The following is a 22,030-nucleotide window of genomic DNA, read 5'->3' on the forward strand; positions in this document are numbered from 1 at the left end:
TTATTACAGTGTAACTTATGTTTATTGTAACATTTTTAAAGAAAGAAATCTATTAGAACTTTTTATTTAGCACTATATTATAAAAATTTTGTAACTCAAGGAATAGAGCAAATAGTACAATGAATACTCATATAAGTTATGATTGAGGTTTGGCTATTGTATAATTTTGTCATATTCACATTGTTATTTTTCATGATTTTACATAAGTTGCATAAGTTACTGACTTTTCATCTTCAGTACTTCAGAATGCAGCTGTAAATAGTAAGGCAGTTTTTCTACAAAGCATTATTAAAGCTTTTAATGTAAATAGTTAATAAATTCTGTAATATGATGCAGCAATCATCATATATTCGAATTTATCTGGCAGCTCCAGAAAAGTCTTCGACGTCAAATTTGTTGATACCAGTATCTAATTGTAGACCAGAATTTAGATTTGGGCTTTGAGCGTCTTAAATTCCATTTAATCTAGAACTTTTCTCTCGTGTTCCTCACCTTGTTTTTTTCATGGTATTGACTTGGTAAACATACAAAGCAATATATTGTGCATTTTTATAGAATAGTTGAGCAACCTTCATTCTGTTTTATTATTTACTTGTTTATCTGTTTTTTTTTTTTGAAATTATTATAACTCTTTTGAAAATATAGGTAAACCAAAAAGGAAAGGAGGAAAAACAAAAAAAATGAAAGATCCTCTATTACTATTGTATGTGGCCTACTGATGTTTCTACTTGGCCTTTTTATTTTTAACAAAGTGAGTCTGTGATATAATTCTCCATTATAACCTGACTTTTAACTTACCAGACACCGTACTGTAATTTTCTGTATCACTAAGTATTCATCTTCTGCATCGTTTTCCTGCAGTATTTCCAGTAACGATAAGTCTGTCATGGTATGGATGTCGAATACGGGGATCAAGCTGTCAGTCATGAGTGAGTCTTCTGTTTCATCTCCAACTAAGATTCTGGCTCGTCATCTCCTTGCTACGCTCATACGTCATTTTCAGAACTGTGTTGCCCTCGCTCCAAGTGTTCTCAACCCTTGACCTTCCCGTGTAGATCCCACGCAGAGAAGTTTGTAGGAGAACAAGGATGGGAATTTGATGACTCTTTAGAAAATAGGAAGATGTGGTTTTAGGGTAATAAATGGCAGTGCTCCTTTTATAGTTATGGTAATTGTAGGTTCTATTTTACACTCTTTCCTTTTTCATTTGGAGTAGGATATGAATGGGCTTCCCAGGTGGCAAGGTGGTAAAGAATCCGCCTGCCAATGTAGGAGATGCAGGAAACATGGGTTTGATCCCTGAGTTGGGAAGATCCCCTGGAGTAGGAAGCAGCAACACAGTCTAGTGTTCTTGCCTAGAGTATCCCATGGACAGAGGAACCTGGTGGGCTACAGTCCATGTGGTTGCAGAGTCCGGACACGCAGGATATGAACAGGCTGATGAAAGGTTTTGGTAACTTTATGGTCAGTGGGTCCATGATGGATAAATACAGAGTGGAAGTGTGCAGTTTATTCACATGGATGCTGGGGGAGCCTCAGCGTGCCACCACGGTGCTTACTGTGAACCAAGCAGGGCAGAAGATGACCCTGGCTTGAGAGATTCGCGGAAGGATGACCCATACGGAGGCTCCCTAAGATTGTCCCTGAAAGAGGCCTGCACGGTGACCGCAGGGTGGCTTTCTTGAAGAAGCAGTGGTGTCACACTGGAAGGCAGCTCAGTCCTTAGGCTGCCGAGTGATCTCATGCTGAGTCCGTTTGGTGGCAGAGGCTTGGGTGTGTGTAATGGGAGCGTCGGAGAAGGCGATGGCACCCCACTCCAGTACTTTTGCCTGGAAAATCCCATGGATGGAGGAGCCTGGTGGGCTGCAGTCCATGGTGTCGCTAAGAGTCGGAGACGACTGAGCAACTTCACTTTCACTTTTCACTTCCATGCATTGGAGCAGGAAATGGCAACCCACTCCAGTATTCTTGCCTGGAGAATCCCAGGGATGGGGGAACCTGGTGGGTTGCCTTCTCTGGGGTCGCACAGAGTCGGACACAACTGAAGCAACTTAGCAGCAGCAGCAGCAATGGGAGCACCAAGTGATACATCTGTCTTTAGATGACTTCCGCCTAGAATAATGTTTGGGAAATGGTTTCTGTATTACTATATTCTAATTAATAGATATGCCTTATGTTGTCAAAAGTCAATTGAAGTTCCCCTTTTTTTTCCCCTTAGGAATTTTGCATTAAATAGAGAATCCTGGGCTGAGATGCTATTATGCTGTTTTAGACATCCAGAATAATTCTCTTGGAAGATAACAGGAATCAGTCAACTTTTGTCCTTAGAAATGAGGAAGATCTGCTGTTTTAATTTTGTAACTGAATTTATAGCTCATTATCTCAAAATGGAATTTTTGTTCCATCATTTTCTATAGTATATGCATTTTTAAAATAAGACAAAAGGAAACTTATGGGTGGAATCTTCAGGAACTAGATCAAAGAGTGTCACTGGGTTTTCTGTATGTAAGTTCCAAGCAAATACATTAGTCTAATAAAATTTTATTAAATAATAAAATCTGTATATATATATGTATGTATATATATATGCAAGAGAGGGAGAGAGCAAAGCAGATATAAATCACTAAAGCTGGAGGAGCTGGTAAAAAGGATATTAGAAGTTCTTTAAGTTACGTTGTAGCTTTTCTCTAAGTTTGACATTATTTCGTTTTCTTAAAATGTCATGGATGTAAAGTTGATTTACGATGTCGTGTTCATTTCTGCTGTCCAGCAAAGTGACTCGGTTATACATAGATAGATTCTTTCTCGTATTCTTTTCCATGAGGGTTTATCATGGGGCAGTGAGTATAGTTCCCGGTGCTATACAGTAGGACCTTGCTGTTTATCCATTTTTATATATAATAGTTTGCAAGGCTGCATTTGCGAACTCCAGACACCCAGTCATCCCTCTCCCGCCCCCACCGCCCCCTTGGCAACCACAGATCTCCTCTGTGTGCCTGGAGGCCTGTTTCTGTTTCCTCCATAGCTTCATTTGTGTCATATTTTATTTCTTTTTTAAAAATTAACGTGAGCATTATGGGCGTGTCATATTTTATATTCCTCACATACATGATATCCTGTGGCATTTGAAGTTTGACGTTATTCCTGAATGAAGATTTAGACATTTTCACTGTTCACTCTTTGATTGAGTTAGACAAGAACCAAGGAGTTCAGGGCAAGACCCCTCAAGGAAGAATTAGATCTCCATAAAAATGCTGCTGCTTTCCTGCTGCAGGGAACCAGGGCTGGGCTAGAACCCAGGCTGCAGTGGGGCAGGGGTGACATGGGGCCAGGCAGAACTTTCTTCCCTGGCTTTTTTGGTTTTTTTAAGCACAGTGGGCACCCTACTTAAGGCTGCTCTTTGGAAAATCCATAATAGAATTCTGCTGATTAGGGTGCCACCATTCACATTTAAAAGATGGATGCTTCTTAGCAGAGTAAAAAACAAGAATCTCAGTGGAGCCGAAAGAGCGTTTTTTTCCCTCCAGTGCTCCTGAATCCTTGTGGAAGCTGCCCAGATAAAACAACTCAGTACTTTGAAATTTTAGGGGAAACACAATTTTAATCAGCCTGCCATCTCATTTATTGTTTGGAGATGAAAAGAGCGGAAATCAGCGTCCCCTCGAAATGCAGATGCTGAGCACTGGTCAGGGTCTGATTTTTACACTGAATGAAACTTCTTACACCTTCTCTTTGCTGCTTCTTTCTTTCTTCTCCTTCATTCTTTCTTGCTTCCCCTTCTCTCTTTTTCTTTCTTTTCCTTGCTTCTTTCTTCCTTCCCCTCCTTCTCCCCATCCCTCCCTTTTCCTTTCTTTCCTTCTCCCTCCTCCCATCCCTCCTCCTCCTCGGGTTCCCTTCTCCTGCTGTTCTAAGCCAAGGGGGAAATCGTGGGATCAGTAAAATCTGTAGGCACGCGGGCTCATTTCTGGAGCTCTGACACAGGCAGGCCTAAAGTCTGTGTGAAGTCAGCTCAGTGACCGTCGGCCTCTGAGACCTCGCGCTGCGGGATGACTCAGGGTTGGGTCTATTGTGTTCTGTGGGTCCCCTCTGGAGACCACACCTCTTTTCTGGCCCAGCTTTCGTGTGGCTCCATTCAAAGCAAAATGTTGTTTCTTCCAGAGAACAAGTAATTTCCTGCAAGTGAGTAATTAAAAGGCCTGAAACCCTCTAAGGAATGTTCAGGCCTGCGTTAGCTGCACTTCCTCCGAGTGGAAAACAGACGTGTGGCCCTGAACTTGCAGTTCGGATTTTAAAACACTTAATGAGGATATGGCATCCCTCTGTAGCCAGGGGTTCTCTCAGGGTCTGCTGTCTGCAGCCTGGACACTTGTCAGGGTGGGGTCAGTTTGATATTTTCAGCTAGAAAACATGTGTTATTGTTTAAGTTCTTTGGGTTTTAAGTAAACATTTGAAAACGACCATTTGACAGGTTTATTTTCTTCTTTATTTTCTTAGTCACTCTCACCCTAGAGGCTTTGCACTTTTCAACCAATTTCTTGTGTTCAGTCGTTTCTGACTCTTTGTGACCCCATGGCCTGTAGTCCGCCAGGCTCCTCTGTCCATGGGATTCTCCAGGCAAGGATACTGGAGTGGGTTGCCATGCCCTGCTCCAAGGGGATCTTCCCGACCCAGGAATCGAACCTGCATTTCCTACATCTCCTGCATTGACAGGCAGGTTCTTTACTGCTGAGCCACCAGGGAAGCCTGGTTTATTATGGAGGCAATAGCAATTCTCTATGTTTGGAAGGAGAAAACGAAACTACTCTGGAACATTCACTCTGAGATGCTGAACCAACGAAGCTTAAAAATCAGCAGGCGAAAGAATGACTGTTATTAAGCATCCTATGATTAAACATCCTCTCCTATTAGCAAGAAATAAGCACCACCTGCAGAGTTGCCTCTGGGGAGGATGGACCAGGGAGTGTGGGGCCAGCAGCCGCAGGTCCCGTGTCCTGGGCACGCGGTGGATCCGGGGAGACGTGGGCCCAGGAGGCCTGCCCCGCGGCTGCAGGGCGCCCTCCATGCCCAGGGGCCCTGGGTGCTCGCCGCCCACGTGAAGGCATGCGGAGTCCCGCCACATCTGTATCCTGCCCTCCCCGAGCGGCGTGTCACACGGCGGCACACTGGGTCACACCTGCTGTGGCCATCCCAGGCCAGGCAATTGATGTCTTTTTTTTTTTTTTTTAATTAAAAAAAAAAATCTCCTGGCTGCATATCATCAAGAAAAACAACATTGTTTTCAGGGTCTCTTATCTCTCCACTCCCAAATATCCTGTTTCTTCGGGCTGGGCAGCCAGGACCAATAGAAACCTCTTCCTGCCATTGGCTGACTTCATTTCCCAGACTTAGCACAATCTCATCCGCTCTAAACAACCTCATCAAAACTACTTTCTGGTCAGAGAGAAGCAATAATTATTATTAACATTTATTAACGATCAATAAACTTGATTGCATTATGGCCAGCACTATTAAGGTAAGGAGAGGGGTCCTTTTCGTTTGACCAAATCTTGTGCTTGTTACTTTTTTCTTTGGTTTCCTTTATCAAGGCAGATAAGTTAGCATTGGGCAACACCCCCACTACCACAATAGAGGACAACAAGATTTCCTTTGCACTGCCTAGTAAATTTCCTTTTTCCTACTCCAACCATCCGCAAGGCTTAAAAACTTCAAACTCAGAAAAAAGTTGGGGTTTCTAAATTCACGGTTGAGGGCTGTGGATGACTTTTGCAAAAGCTTTTCAGCACGCGTCCGAATTTTCCTATTCTTTTAACTGTCTGTAGCGGTGCCCGGAGGTGCCTCCGCTGGAAGGCAATGGACTTGGCGAGGTTGGAGGGCAGGGTCGGAGGAAAAGATGGGCTTGGAAATGTTGAACTTTCGGATGTTCTCGAAGGCCTCCATAGCGTCAGGGATGCCAGCCGGTCCCTGTGGAAGTGAAGCAAGTGGCTGTCTGTCGGTCATGGGACCTGCCAGTGTTGCCTTGATTTTGTGGAACCTTCAGGCTGAGCACGGGGCGTTCTCATAACTCACATGGTGGTAATTCAGTGTGTTCGGTTATGTATTTATCTTTAATAAAGTACCTACTTCTCGGAGCACTGTGAGTAGACTGTCTTCCCCGTGATGGTTGCCTTGTGGGAACTGCCTGTCTGTTCTTTGTGCGCTGGGGCGTGTGGTCTGATGTGTTGTTTTTCTTGCAGACGTTTCTGGTAAGTAGCATAGAGAGATGAAGGTGAAGGTGAATCTGTGGAGGTGAAAATACAAATGTGGCCTCATTCCTGGTGGTGAAGCCAATTGGACGCTTAGTCGGCAGCATGAGAGTCCACGAAGTGGCCTGTTAACGGTATTTTCAAGGCCAGATTGGTGACATGTGTAGAAATGAGAAAAAAAATGAGCAGCAAAATCAGATATTGAAAAGAGGAAAAAGAAAGTTTTCTTGGTTGTGTGTCTTTAGTTTTGCTGCATGAAGGTGAAAAGCATTTGGCTGTGTTTTCATCAAGGGTTATAGTTAATTGGAAAGCTCATGAATATGGAGGTTGCTCAGAATTGGACCATGACAATGTTTAAAAATCCTTCTTGATTTGGAATTTGAAATGCGTGTGTGAGAGGATTTAATTAATGCTTACTGTATACACTGTGTTTCAGAAGTTCTGTTCAGTCTTTATTTCTCAAGATATGTTTCGTTTTTCAAGGTATGGTCAATTACATATGAAAAATTAATCATCAATGTATGATTCAAAGACTTTAATCTTACAGAGATTTTTCTTTCTTTGGCTATAAGGATTGAAAGTCTCCTGAAATATAATGATGTAGAAAGAAATCTTAAGATCTAGGGTTTGACATGCTCTACTTTCAGCAATGTGAGCAGAAATTGTTTGATTTTATAACCTCAAATGCTACCTTTTTAATTCTTATTTTCACCCTTTTTCATGTCCATATTTCATAGCAGCTGAGTCTAATGTTCTTTGTAAATTTTGAATAGGTTGGGTACAGTTATGTGTGTGTTTCAGAAAATCAGTGTATCAAAGGACATTGAAGTAACAGTCCATCTTTTAGAGTGTGGGGTGTGTTTTGCATACAATACAAATGTGTGATTGTTTAAAGTATACATTTCTAAGAGATGAAGATATTTTCAAAGCTTCAATGTCTTTGTGATTTTTCACAATGAATTTTGGCAACAGTTACACTTATCCAGGACATTCTGCTTATTTTAACGTTTGATTACACTGCATTCTCTTTATATTGTCTATAGCTTAAGTAAACTTTCAAAATGACTTCGAGTGGACCCTTTTTAATTCTCTGTTAAAATAAAATAGACCCTCTTTATAGGTAACTTCCTTTAAGACATGTTCTGCTAGGCTTCCTGGGTAAAGTAATGCGATGATTTTACAGACTTGTTTATAGAGTGGAAAAAAGGCGGCCCGAGTCTGTTGACTACAGTTTTAATTATGTTAGCGCAAAGCTCAAATTAGCATAGGGAACATTAAGGCCGTGGCTGTCTGTCGGAATTAGGAAACAGTTTGTCGTATGGGCAATTGCCAGTCCCAAATGCTCTCTGCTTTTTGTTGTTTCAGTAAATAAAATCAATTAGTTGATCAGGTATCAGATGCACAGAATTGAAGTTGTTCCTCTGTGTCTGAGTGGATTTCTTTTTTATTTTTTTGTTCTTGAATAAGACCCTATGAGGCACTTTGAAAAGCTCAGTGTTTGTGTCCTGTCTTTATGATCCTCAGCCCCACTTTCCCTTCATATTTTGGAAATGGGAACAGAGTGTTTCCATGGGAATTTTAAAAGAATTTTGGGAGTTTATGTGAATGTATCCATTTCTGCTTAAAGGTCCGGGAATTTTAAGATCAGATTAAGAGCTCTAATAGAAACGTATAGAAGCATCAAAACTGAAGCCCTTACATGCAATTCCTCAGTCAGTTTTGGTGCTTCCAGGGCTTCTGAGCCACCTGACAATACTGGGGGTCCTTAACACCCCCTTCCTGCCTTCTCTACAAGACAGCACTGCCTTTGCTTACTGACTCCAAGGAGCTAGTTGTTAGCCTTGGAACTTGATTTTGCTTCAGTTAGGATTTTTTAATCCAGTCTCCCAAAGACTTTGCTGATCCTTTGTTATGTCTTGGGCCACTGGGGAGTCTGATGAAGCCTGCAGTGGCTTCTCAGGATAATGCTTTTAAGTGCAGGAAAGGCCATACACAGAGTGACAGGGGAAGCAATTCTGTTGTAATCTACTTCTGTCCTTGGGTGGTCCAGGGAGCCACAGGTTACAGCCCCCGATCCTAGAGTGTAAAGGTCTTTAGTCTTTCAGGAGGAGTTGTGGGGGCTTTCCTTTATCACCCGTGTGGCAACTAGGGGCCCAGTTTCAGCTGTGAGTGGAGAGCATCTTGGAACCAGACAGGAGATGGAAAGTTCCTAGCAAGGCTTGTGGAGGGAGAAGGCGACTCCTGTCCCTGTGAGTTGTTTCCAGAAGTTCCTCTCTTTGATTTGACAGAAGTTGGGGGTTTGGATGATCACTGTGGTATCACTTGTATGTGGACTCTAAAGAATGCAACAGACTAGTGAAGGTAACGACAGGAACAAGCGAAAAAGCAAACTCACAGGCGGAGAGAGCAAACTGATGGTTCCCAATGGGGAAAGGAGGGGAGGGGTGCCAGAGGAGCGTGGTGAAGAGGGTAAGCTATTCCACATAAAACAAACTACAAGGCCATGTGCATACCCCTAGGGTTATAGCCAGTATTTTCTAATAACTGCGGATGGAGTTGGTGTGTAGTTGCTCAGTCATGTCTGGTTTCTTTTGCGACCCCATGGACTGTAGCCCACCTGGCTCCTCTGCCCATGGGATTCTCCAGGCAAGGATCCTGGAGTGGGTTGTCATTCCCTTCTTCAGGGGATCTTCCCAAGGACTGAGTCTTCTACATTGGCAGGCAGAATTCTTTACCACTGAGCCACCTGGGAAGCCCTGGAAATGTAATAGAACCTTTAAACATTGGGAATCACTATATTGTACTCTAGTAACTTACAATAGTGTACATCAACTGTACTTCAGTTAAAAAAAGAAAAAAAGAAAGTTTAAAAGCATAAAACTTCTTCTATGTATTTTGTGCCTTGCGCAGAGCAGGCATTTGCTGAGTATTTGCTATCAGGTGTGAAGCAAACTTGTGTAAAACCTCGGGGTCATACGAAGGAAGCTGGTCTCCTTCATATATAGTATTTTGAGGGATATGACGAAGGAGTTGAACAGCCCTGGGGCATCTGACTTTTCAACAGTTCATTGGCTTAAGTGAAATTTGAATTGTTTTATCTCTTGCTACTTTAGCAGTCAGTGACAATGGAAGTATTAGAAAGTAAAATACTGCTGCCCCACTAAGTCAAGGTTGTATTCCCAGAGCACTGGCCTGAAAGTAGAATTACCGGCCGTGATCTTAAAAAGAGCTGGTTGGATGGCGTCACCAGCTGAATGGACATGAGTTTAAACAAACTCCAGGAGGTGGTAGAGGACGGGGGAGCCTGGCGTGCTTGCAGTCCACGGGGTCGCAAAGAGTCAGACATGACTTAACAATGACTGAACAATCTTAAAATGACTTGTGCTCGTGTCCGTGGGTGGCTCTGGACACTGTTTGCCCTCCTGGGCATGCTGCCTCAGTGGCCATGGGAAAGGGAATTGGAAAGGATAGAATTTGGGGGTTATTCTTCTCATGATCCCCTTTATGGGGGACTACAGTGCTCTCAGAGAACATTCTGGAAGTCTGCACCGTTTCTTTGTTGTTGTTCAGTCTCCCGAACCATTTCTTAATTATCCATCTTTTGTTTAAAGTGATTCTTTCTTTTTTTTTTTTTTTTTACAAAACAGATCTTTGTTTAAATCTCTCCCCCCCCTACACACATACATACACTTGTTTATATCTCTTAAAAAACCATGTGTGTGTGTGTTAGTTGCTCAGTCATGTCTGACTCTTTGTGACCCCATGGACTGTAGCCCCACCAGGCTTCTTTGTCCATGGGGATTCTCCAGGCAAGAATACTGGAGTGGGTAATAACCATTCCCTTCTCCAGGGGATCTTCCCAACCCTGGGATTGAACCCGGGTCTCCTACGTTGCAGGCAGGTTCTTTACCATCTGAGCCACCAGGAAAGTTGAAAAACTGTTCGTACAAATACAAATAAAATAAATAAGTGAAACAGCATCCCCGGTGCTTTCAGGAAAAGATGACTTCTGTGTTTAGACCTCCAGAGTAAGGCTCCTTATGTAGGAAGGAGAGACCCAAAGCTGTACGTCTTGGACCCCTTGGCACCCCAGTAACTTGGCAGATGGATTGCTCTAACAGCTGGCACGGAAGAGCATCACGGTACAAGAGGCTGTGGGAAAGCCAGGATGAGAGCTTCTCTGACTGTAAGACCTTCCGAGAAGAGGGCCTGACCAAGACTGTCTTCAGGCCTTCCCAGTGGTGAGGGCACGTCCGCTCCGGCGGGATCTTTTCTTGGGCTAAGGGACGGCCTCAAATGCATCGGGGACCCCAAATGCATGGGGAACAGCTCTTCTCTTCACCGGGGACTCTTTCAGATTGCCCCTGAGGTTTCTGATGCTTTGTGGCACAGACACCCCTGCCTTTGAGTCCCTCCCAGTCCCGTGACCCTGCGCCAGGGCCCTGAGCTCCGCTTCCTCCCCTGTAAGGTGGGATTGTAACGTGGAATCCTAATGCCTGTTCTGATGTGAGTCCAGGACAGCAGAGCTCCAGTAACTGCTCAGGCAGATGCTATGAGGTGATCTACGTCTCAGCTTTGCTGGTGAACTTGCCTTGTCTTCCTGGCGCTGCTCTGAAGTCTGTGTACCCCATCGCCCGGCTCCCGTTGTGAGCTCCAGAGGCTCACCAAGACAAGGAAAAGGGCGGGTCGCTTCCACAGGTCACTGTTCCAGCCTCCCAGGCAGGGAAGGGCACATGGGAGCCGGAGGAGACAGGCCAGGGCAGCTCTAGGAGTCCTTGGATATAAGGGTGCAACCCGGCAGGTTCCGAACACCAGGGCAGAGAGAACGTCCGGGGGTGCCTCACGGCCTGGCTGTTCAGAGGCTTGAGTTAGTCCTGCTCTGAGGGTGGAGGCTGTTTGCTCCGTGGCTGAGGAGGGCGGAGGCCTGCAGAGCCTCTCGCTTCTGACCGTTGCATCCTTCCATTGTTGTTTCCCTTAAATTATTTTCATTTATTTTGAAAAACGCATGTCTTGTTTTGTGCAAATTACGGTCATAAAACAGCTTCACTATAGAGAAAATGAAAAAAGGAATCGTTGCAAAGTCAGTATAAACCGCTCCTGGGCCCAGCCAGCCAGGGAAGATCCCCAGCATTCGGTGTGTCTTCCTACTCTGTTTCTGTCTGTCCTTCCGTCTCCCTGACCGTCCTGCTTCTCTCAGTGAACGTCGTTTGACACACATTTCCCCACGTCACAAACATCTTTTGGAAAGTGTAATTTGTATGCTTAGTTATATTCCATCTAAAATAAGTATTATGGTTTGTATAACCAGTATCCTGCCGTGTGCTGCGTGCTTAGTCACTCAGTCATGTCCAGCTCCTATGTGACCCCGTGCATTGCAGCCTGCCAGGCTTCTGTGTCCATGGGGGTTCTCCAGGCAAGAGCACTGGAGTGGGCTGTCATAACCTCCTTCAGGGGATCTCCCCAACCCAGGGATTGAACCCAGATCTCCTGCTTGACAGGTGGATTCTTTACTGTCTGAGCCACCAGGGAAGCCCGAGAATACTGGAGTAGGTAGCCTATTCCTTCTCCAGGGGAATTTCCTGACCCATCCTATTGTAGGAAATAATATTGCTTTCAGTTTTTCACTACTTACATTGCAATGCACCCTCTATATAATTTTTTAAAATTTATTTTATTACTATTAGTGCTTAGAAAAGGACTTATTGGACCAAGTGATATGTGTGTATATGTGTATATATATATGTATGTGTGTGTGTGTGTATATATATATATTTAAAGGCTCTGCCACAGTTGTTAAAAAATGACCACTTCATTCTCTAAAAGGGTTGTGCCAGTTCCCACTTATGGTCATATATGAGACTATTTCCACTGCACTCAGAACAACTCTGAATATTTCACTCTTTGAAGCTTTGCCATTGTAACAGGCAAAAATGGAATCTCATTTTAATTCCAGTAATAAGGGTGTTTCATCACACTTCTTTTGCTGTGAACCTGTTTCAAGCAATGGCCCCTGTGACCTCTGGGTCTTCTTCTTGTTCACGCTTTCCTTCCCTGTCGCACGCAGCTGAGGTGTGTCGTATAAAGCCAAAGATCATTCCTCATTCTGTCTCCTCTCTCCTGCCTCATTTTCTCTCTTGCCAGCATGCCTCCCAGCTCTGCTTGTGTTTGGGAGTGTGACTCTGTGTCTACCTATGTAAACCACAGAACCTTCTTTTTGTGATCTGTCTGCCCATCTCTTTTTTTTTGTAGGGGTTCAGTCAATGTTTGTTGAAAAAATAAATATTGATTAAAATCCTTTAAGGTCATAAAGAGAGAGTTAAAGTATCAGGAAGATAATCATTGTTGCAGATTTTAAATAGATGTATTGCTATAAAGATATTTTTCCTAGTTTAAATACAAATTAAATAGAATTTGTGTTGAAAAAAGCGTAGAAAAGACACTTAAATTATGCTTGTCAGGGGAGAAGAATGGGGGAAGGGATCGTTAGGGAGTGTGGGGTGGATATGTACCCACTTCTATATTACGGATAACCAACAAGGATCTACTGTGTAGCACAGGGAACTCTGTTCAGTGTTATGTGGCAGCCTGGATGGGAGTGGGGTTTGGGTGAGAATGGATACATTTATATGTATGGCTGAGTCCCTCCACTGTCCTTCTGAAACTACCACAACATTCATCAGCTATACTCTGATATAAAATAAAAAGTTAAAAAAGAGTTTTTCAAAGGTAGGTGTTGTATCTGGAATTCATAATCCAGATTAATATCATCCTTATGACAGCTGTGCTGGGCGCTCACATTATCTCATGAGATGCTCACTGCAGCCTGCATCCTGGTGCTTTTTGTCCAGATAAGGATGGAGGATTAGAGAGAGGCTGGGAAACGTGCTCCAGGCACACAAATCTGTTTCCCCTCTATTTATCACCATATGATCTTTTTTTTTTTTTTCCCCTAGTATTTGCCTTAGCTCTTAACGTTAAATTACTTTGCAGGAAAAAAACACAATATATGAAAGGATATAGTGATATGTCTCCTGTAAATATATCACACTTTCATAAAATTTTAAAATAAAAAAGAAAGAGAAAAAAAGGATATACGTTAAATAATGAAAATTACCATAGTTGGCTCATTTATGTTACCAGTCTTGAGTGAGAAAACCCCATAGGCGACAGTTATTATGCTCTTGTTGGCTGATTAAGATAAAGGACTAGCAAATCCAAGAGCTAAAACTCTAACACCCAATTCTGTGCTTGGTGACAAGAATTCTTTCCATATTTGGCGACATCCAAGGGGCCGTGGTTCCAGATTCCAGATCGTTTCCTCACCCCAAGTATCAACTTCCTCGCCTGCGTCTCCTGAGTTTTCCATCAGGCCTTACCAAGTCTTTCCATAGGGGAGTTCATGGAATTGGACTCTGGGAAGAAAAAAACGTAATCTGCTGTTCAGCACAGATAAGTGCTGAGACATTTAGAAAAGAAATGCCAAGGCCAAGCGAAATTATTTATTTTTAAAGCCACATCATAATCCAATCATAACATGAACATCAGGGCTGTTACTTCAAGTGACTTTGTTCAAGACAATGCATGTCAGTTTCTGGAGTGTAAAACAAAGAGCGTTTCTAGTACATCCTGCAAAGAATTTGCACTCCTGAGTCTTAACACAATGGCTTTTAAATCATTCAACCTTGAAGATTTAACATCTCTCCTCCTGTTATAAAATTATAGGATAGCACATCAATTTTTTTTTTTTTCCATTTAACAAGGATAGAAATAGAGTCCAAAACCGAAGAGCTTTCCCTCCCAACCACCTCCCTCCACAGGCCCCCAAGTTCATTAATTCAAATCCTAGGCCAGTAGCAGCTTCACCATCCTAGTCCCTCTGAATCCCATTGGACCCTGTTGAGTTTTAGTTTTTCAAGTTAACTGGAGGCGTCCGATGCTCACCTTTGAGGAAGAGGAAGCTGTTGAAACAACACTTGAGAATTTGTCAACATAATTAGTTTATGTCTCAACGTGAGGTAGATTTCCTAAGACGTTGCTCCAAGTTAAAAAAATATATAAATTTTATATATATATAAATTACTATGTGGTTTTATACTGCGAAGTCCCCCTGGGATCTGTGTTGTCAGGAGGTGTCACCTTCTGTTCACAGGAGTGTCAGCAGCGTGAAGGTGAATGGAGCCGACCCGTGCTTATCTTACGCCCAGGGAGGCCCCTGATACTCTCATTTCTTCATTCTTAAAATAGACTTTGTGGGGAAAGGATTGGTCTTATCGCACGGACGAGGAAAGGGAGGCATCGCTGTGAAGGCTGGCGAGGGAAGTGGAGAGAGGCCGGCCTGGTGGGGCGCTGCGGGGCCTCCGCAGGGAAGGCGCCTGGCCCGGAGTCCGCCCCTTCTCGGGAGCACAGGAGTGGGCTCTGGGCGTTTCTCCCTGGACAGGTCCCTCCCCTCACCTCCTCTGGGTGCCTCCCTCCGTCAGAGGGAGCCACCAGGCTTTCCACTTCACAGGGCTCCTGCGGAGATGAACCGAGCTGGAATGGTCCTTGAGGCCCCTACTGCTTGTTAGCTAGTTTCATTCTTCACTAGAGTCACATCAGTTTTCCTTCTAGGACCAAACTCAGGAAATCCATAAAGATTTTTTTGTTTTCCAATTTATAACAGGTAGTGAATTCTTTTTTTTTTCTTAATGTGGCCAGTTTTCCTCTGATGCATGTGTTCTTTTCATTTGATTAAGAAATAAAGACTCTTCCAGGGCAGTGGGTGCTCAGTTATTCCCAGTACTTTGCGTCGGAGCGGGACCTAAAACGATGCCAGGAGGTGCTTGCTGTGGAGGCGGCCGGAGCCTCTGTGCATCTGGCTGGCCCTGGAGACCCCTGCTCGGGGGTCTTGCTGCCCTCTGCTTCTCTCAGTCCATCTCACACTCAACGCTCCTTCTGTCCTCTTTCTTCCTCTCTGCTCTTGTTAACAACCCAACAGGTGCTTTTTAAAACATTAAGCAGTAACCGTGGAGAGGCCCTCCCCCCAAAACATCTTCAGTGCTCAGGGGTTCTCCCTGGACCTGCTTCCATTTACCCAGGTTTGTCTGTCATCCCAGGAAACCTGGGACAGTGCAGGCTCTCAAGCTTTTCATCCGGGGTAAACAAATAGAGACAAGGTTGACCAGGTGATCAAAAGCCGCAGCCGTGTGTCCACATTTGAGTTCTGCCTTTAACTTCTTCTTATGTGACCTCCTAGCGCTAGAAGCATATTCATATCCACATATAAAATAAGAGGGCTTCCCAGGTGGCACTAGTGGTAAAGATCCTGCCTACCTCGCTGGGTTGGGAAGATCCCCTGCAGGAGGAAATGGTAACCCTCTCCAGTTTTCTTGTCTGGAGAATCCCATGGACAGAGGAGCCTGGTGGGCTACAGGCCATGGGCTGCAGAGTCGGACACGACTGAAGCAATTTAGCATGCATGTAAAAGAAGAATGTGGCCCAATGTCAAATACAAGTGAGATTTTAATTCTTGAAGATGTTGCGTCTGTCATTCTGTTTTTAACGGTGCGTAATTGCTTGACGATGTTGCGTTACTTGCTGTGCACAGCAAAGTGGATCAGCTATGAAAGTGTTAGTGAAAGTGTTAATCGCTCAGTCGTGTCTGACTCTTTGGGACCCCATGGACTGTAGCCCGCCAGGGCCCTCTGTCCATGGAACTCTCCAGGCGGGAATCAGCTATATGTTTACATATCCTCTCTTCTCTTGACCCTCCCTCCCGCTTCACCCCCTGCTCCACGCCTCTGGGTCATCAGAGAGCCCCGAGCTCAGCTCCCTGTGCTATAAAGCAGAATTCCCACTAGTTATCTGTTTTACACATGACTTTATGGGTTATCCATCCTGCCAGTTTGAGTTAACATGGAAAGTCTTGTTGATTTTACCTGTTCAGCCAAAGACCCTGGCTCTCTTCAGCCTGTGTTAAGCCTGGAAGAAGAGAAATAAAATCGACTTTGCTAGAGTAGCATCTCAGGGAAGAAAACCAGGCTGTGTTCTGGGGGCCTCCCTGAGAGTGAAGCTTCTGTTCTACCCCCAAGGCTGTTCCCACCGACTCCCTGGCTCTTGGGAACACAGTCTTATTGTCAACGGTTTTGATAGGAAGCTGGTTATGAAATAAACACACACATACATATATATTTTTTTAAGCCTTGTTCTTTGGAGATGGAAAACATCTTTTTTTAGATCGCATGTTTACTGCTTTGGTAAACAGTAAAATGCTGCTGTGGCAATTACCTTGAGGATAAAGGGTTTGTAGACAGATACTTCCTGCGTCCACTTCCTACACAGATAGCCAGCCCGACCAGAGACTCAGCGACGCAGAAAGAGCTCCGGATGGAAACTTCCTCTGTGAAGGCGTGGGTGTTGTGCATTCTCTCTCCTCCATGGAGGGGTGAGCCTCTTGCTGCAGGTTTGTGGTCAGAATCCAGTGTCGTGAAGTGGGCGAAAATGTGATGTTTCCAAGGTGATGGCTTTAGGTCCTTCTTCTCATCCTTGGTCTTGTCTGTTGCCTGGATTTTACAAAGAGGTGTGTAGCTAGGTTAGACATTTCTATGAGTAGGACTCCTGCTCTGTGGGGTCTTGGGTCCCCTTGAAATTATAGATTATGATGCATGAGTCTGTTTTTTTTTTTTTAACCTTTTATTTTGTATTGGAGTACAGCCAATTAACAATGTTACGATAACTTCAGGTGAGTAGCAAGGGACTCAGTCATCCACATGTATCCATTCTCCCCCCAGACTCCCGTCCCATCCAGGCTGCCACAAAACACTGAGCAGAGTTCCCTGTGCTATGCAGTAGGTCCTGGTTGGTTATCCATTTTAAAAGTAGCGGTGTGTACATGTCCATCCCAAACCCTCTAACGCTCCCTACCCCCCAGCAACTGTAAGTTTGTCCTCTCAGGCTATGAGTCCATGAGTCTGTATTTGTATTTGTTGACAAATAAGCCTCTTTGAGATTCAATTGGAAGTTTTCTTTTGGGTGGATATTTAGATGTAAACGTCATTTTAGATTTCCTCTTTCTTCAGTCAAGCAGAGATCACCCGATTTGGGTTCAGAAATCTCAGCGCACAGATTGTCCTCTGTACTGAATTGACACCAGTTACTAAATTCCAGTGAATGCATTGTTTAGGTCCTTTGAACCAAAGCAAATAAAACCACAACACACAAACACTGAACAATAGGGAATCATCCATTTTCCACCTACAGGATATGTCCCTGTAGCTTGGCCCCTTTGCGGGGAAAAAATATATCAAGTCAACAAACAGAAACACTGAACAATAAACTAGACAAAATAAACAGCACCTGAAAGCCACTCAGCTCGAGCCTTGGCAAAACCCCAGAGAGTGCTGTTTACACACTCCAAGCTTGGAAACCCGCAGCTCCACCCTGATCTCCTGCAGGGCTCTGAAGTCATCAGAAAACTGAGCTGCTGGTAACTGTTGGGTCCATTCATGCTGCAGTGCCTCCTTGGATGATCAGAAGGGGCCTGTGAGCCCTGGGTTGAAATGGACAAGAGGACAGTGTCCACTAGAGTCTGCGTCCAGTGTGTATTCCGTAGATGTTTGTGTCTGTCCAGGGAGAGGCAGAGACTTTGTCTGATGACTTTGAGAAGCTGCGAGACGTGGTTACATGTAGTCCAGTTTCATGAAGATGCCAGTATATGAACATCAGTTCCGTTCAGTTCAGTTCAGTTCAGTCACTCAGTTGTGTCCGACTCTTTGCGACCCCATGGACTGCAGCACACCAGGCCTCCCTGTCCATCACCAACTCCCCGAGTTTACTCAAACTCTTGTCCATTGAGTCAGTGATGCCATCCAACCACCTCATCCTCTGTCGTCCCCTTCTCCTCCCACCTTCAATCTTTCCAAGCATCAGGGTCTTTTCCAATGAGTCAGTTCTTCGCATAAGGTGGCCAAAGTATTGGAGTTTCAGCTTCAACATCAGTCCTTCCAATGAATATTCAGGACTGATTTCCTTTAGGATGGACTGGTTGGATCTCCTTGCAGTCCAGGGGACTCTCAAGAGTCTTCTGCAACACCACAGTTCAAAAGCATCAGTTCTTTGGTGCTCAGCGTACTCCAGTGATTTTATTCACACAGTCCCTCAATACTCATATTTTGCTGGGATTGACGTGAAATTGCCCCCAGTGATATTTTTCTTTTCGAGACCCCCTTGTTTGTGTGCTTTTGCTCATCTTGTTGGACGACGTGGTTACTGTCTCAGGAACCTCCTGTCTGAATGAAGATCTTTCTTCCTCTGCATTTGTTCCCCCTCCACCCTCACTGTGAAGTTTTGTTGCCTTTTAGTGAAACTCCCAGACGCATCTCCCAACGTGTTTCCTTCCAGTTGCTGCCTCCCTGCCACTTCTGCTTATTTTTTACAAAATGACTTCTCCGAGCTCCTGAGTCTGTGTCGGTTCCGGCACCATGGGAATTGTGGTTGTGTGGTGCTGGTGCAGAGCTGGTAGACTCATCCTTGACCTCCTCTCTGACAGTCACCACTGCCTGCCTGACAGTGGCGGTTGGTTCTCTTTTGCTTTCTTCAGCCTGAATACAGGTGTAATAGACCCACTGCATAACATATCTTTTAAACAACACAATAATGATAAAAGCCTTCGTTCTTTTTCCCCATTTCCAAAGCAATCACTGGAGGAGTTTAGAAAAGGAAGTTAAATTCATCGCATCAGTCATGTCCAACTCTGTGTGACCCCACGGACTGTAGCCCGCCAGGCTCCTCTGTCCATGGGCTTCTCCAAGCAAGAATACCGGAGTGGGTTCCCATTTGTTTCTCCAGAGGAATCTTCCTGACCCAGGGATCGAACCTGGGTTTCCCCCATTGCAGGCAGATTCTTTACTGTCTGAGCCACCAGGGAAGACCTGCTGTTACGCATCAGGGGTCTTTTGAAGATTTTTTTTCTTTTTTGTCTTCTTTTGTCTTTTTTCCATGCACACAGACATATTCTTTAAAACTAATAACGAATTGGAGAAATTAAACTCATTTAAATAGTCCTTTTTACCCTCCCTCTTTTATCCAGGTTAGTGAAGAAAAGAGGATTAGCGGCTGAATCCCCTCCTAGAGGTTAAAGCCCCATATCCCTTCCTGAGGACCCAGTGTCTTATTACAAAGCAGAGCCAGACGGCCGGGGCACACCCTTGTTCCAGTATGCCGTAGCAAGGGCACACCACGTTCCTGTGCCTCAGTTTCCGTATCTGTAGAGTGGATTCAGCAGTGCTGGAAACACCCTTCTTGGTGCTGGTTCGAGGATCCAACAGCTTAATACGGTCATGCTTCTCAGGTGGCGCTAGTGGTCAAGAACCCGCTCGCCAGTCCTGGAGACTAAGAGATGTGGGTTCAATCCCTGGGTCAGGAAGATTCCCCTGGAGGAGGGCATGGCAACTCACTCCAGTATTCTTGCCTGGAGAATCCCCATGGACAGAGGGGCCTGGCGGGCTACAGTCCATGGGGTCACAAAGAGTCAGACACGACTACAGTAGCTTAGCTTGTGTTTGAACGGTGTGTTTTGTGTGCAAATCGGTGTGAGCTCTTTTTGGTTATTAATCCTAGTCTCATTCTTATTATTTAGTGTACTGTTGTATCTTGCTTTGTTTGAAGTAATCAGTTCTTGATTATGTTTGTGCTGTTCATCTTTGAATATTTGTAGCTTCTTCTGAAGAGGTGAAAGTACTTCCCTCCCTGTTATCGGTTTCTTTCTCATACCATTCCTTTGAGGACAGTAGAATAAATATAATAGAGTCACTGTTGTCAGTCCATTTAGGAGTACAAGCAAAATATTAACCAATCTTTCAGCAGCTGAACTCAGAAGTTCAGTAGTTTTGAGGATCCAAAGAGAAAACCACGCTGGAGGGCTATAAGATGCTACTGTCTCCTCCCTCTCCTTTCCTCTGGCCTGTGCCAGTGAACGAATGGTTGAATGAATGAGTGTTTCTGTAGTGAGGGGCCACAGCTGGTCTCTGGAGTGGTCCTAGTATGAAAGGAGTCCAATGCTCTTTCAAAACCGACTGCTTTGGCTGACACATTCTTTAGAGGAAAATAGACCTCTACTGATTGGAGAAGGAAATGGCAACCCACTCCAGTGTTCTTGCTTGGAGAATCCCAGGGACGGGGAAGCCTGGTGGGCTGCCGTCTATGGGGTCGCACAGAGTTGGACATGACTGAAGCGACTTAGCAGCAGCAGCAGCAGCAGCAGACATCTACTGAATTGCCAGTTGGTGTTCATGATTAGGAATCTATGGAACCTCATTGAAGAACAGAAACCCTCAAACTCTGCTTGTTAAAGTTTGGCCCTCTGTACCCTAAGTTACATGGCTGGTGCCGTGTAATCTTTTATCTGTGCGGACTGTGCCTGGTAATACTGTCTGTTGAATAAGTAAATGAATATCTGCCTGGATGATAAATGCATGAATGCGTGCATTAATTAGTGAGGTGATAACGCCATAGAGGATTAATTCATTTAATTCAGTGAGCAGTTATTGGCGTCCCTGGTGGCTCAGTTGTAAAGAGTCAGCTGGCCAATGCAGGAGATGTAGGAGATGAGGGTTTGATTCCTGGGTCGGGAAGAGCCCCTGAAGAAGGAAATGGCAACGCACTGCAGTATTCTTGCCTAGGAAACCCCATGGGCAGAGGAACCTAGCAGGCTACAGTCCATAGCGTCCCAAAGAGTCTGACCCGAATACAAAGCATTGTGTTAATTGCCTCCTAGAGGTTAGGAAGCAAGTTGTACCTCTTGATCAGAAGACAACATTATTACTATGTCTTGGGACCAATGCCTTGCATACTCCTGTGTCCAGTTTGAATGCCTGATGTTAGACAATAAGCGTGTATTATCTTAAGGAACCTTCTTGGGCTTGGGAAGGTGGGAAGATTATGTGGGTTGCCCAGGACATAGTGGGATTTTGAATATTTGTGAGCACATGTCCTTTAAATGCATGTGTCTGTTCCGGGGCATGGTTGGAGGTGCTTCCAAGTGAAAACTGGAAGCAGAAATACAGTTCCCAGATCCTGCATTTTGTTACATGACACTGGTCTGATTAAGGCAAAACCAAGCAGCACTTTCACTTTTGCTGAGTGGCAGCACCTACTGGTGTCTCTCCAAGGTTTGCACCAGCTCATCTACATGTTCAGTTCTTACAATCTACTGGGCAAATACCCCTCCTGGGCACACAGTCGTAGAAAGTTGTGTTTAATGGATTAGGATGGGCACCATTTGTTTTTCTTCTTCTGTTAACTACAGTTACTCTTTAGAGATTTCGTTGAAGCTGTAACTTGATTCCTTAAACAGGTGTGCTGATTTCCTATGTACGGTTCATACTAAGTGTTTTAAGCGTTAGTTGCTCAATCGTGCCTGACTCCTTGCGACCCCGTGGACTGCCGCCCACCAGGCTCCTGTGTCCATGAGATTTTCCAAGCAAGAATACTGGAGTGGGTTGCCATTTCTTTCTCCAGGGGACCTTGCCTGACCCAGGGATCGAACCCGGGTCTCCTGCACTGCAGGTAGACTCTTACCCAACTGAGCTACGACGGTTCATACTCAGGGTTTCCGTCTTCACTGGTGAGTCAGGTGGTTCTTCCAGCACCGTAATCATTACATACTTGACCTGTGCCATGGATGTGATGTGGGGAAATTTCATAAATAGCTAATAAGTTCTTTGTATTCAATTGCAAGATAATCTGCTTTACGAGAAAGATTAACTTTAATACCAATTAACAACCAGTTTATCTAAGCCAGGTAATAAAGTTGG

At 44.5% G+C, this 22,030-nt stretch overlaps 1 protein-coding gene across 6 annotated transcripts in view; it reads left to right on the forward strand.

Annotated features, from left to right (window-relative positions):
• ERG (ETS transcription factor ERG) overlaps positions 1 to 22,030 on the forward strand; it is a 314,438-nt gene that overhangs the window by 175,415 nt on the left and 116,993 nt on the right. The window contains exon 1 of one of the 6 annotated variants that reach the window (XM_005907416.2): positions 5,354 to 5,512. The exons of 3 other annotated variants lie outside the window; for them this stretch is intronic. In XM_005907416.2, the coding sequence (XP_005907478.1) occupies positions 5,495 to 5,512 (18 nt within the window). In that variant the 5' untranslated portion in view covers positions 5,354 to 5,494. Of the gene's footprint in view, positions 1 to 5,353; positions 5,513 to 5,722; positions 6,073 to 6,219; positions 6,243 to 22,030 lie in introns of those variants that run through there. 2 more of the 6 variants (XM_070377251.1, XM_070377264.1) reach the window with 2 other exon arrangements.

This window comes from Bos mutus, chromosome 1, assembly GCF_027580195.1.
Source record: "Bos mutus isolate GX-2022 chromosome 1, NWIPB_WYAK_1.1, whole genome shotgun sequence".
In the NCBI taxonomy this organism is placed as follows: Eukaryota; Metazoa; Chordata; class Mammalia; order Artiodactyla; family Bovidae; genus Bos; species Bos mutus.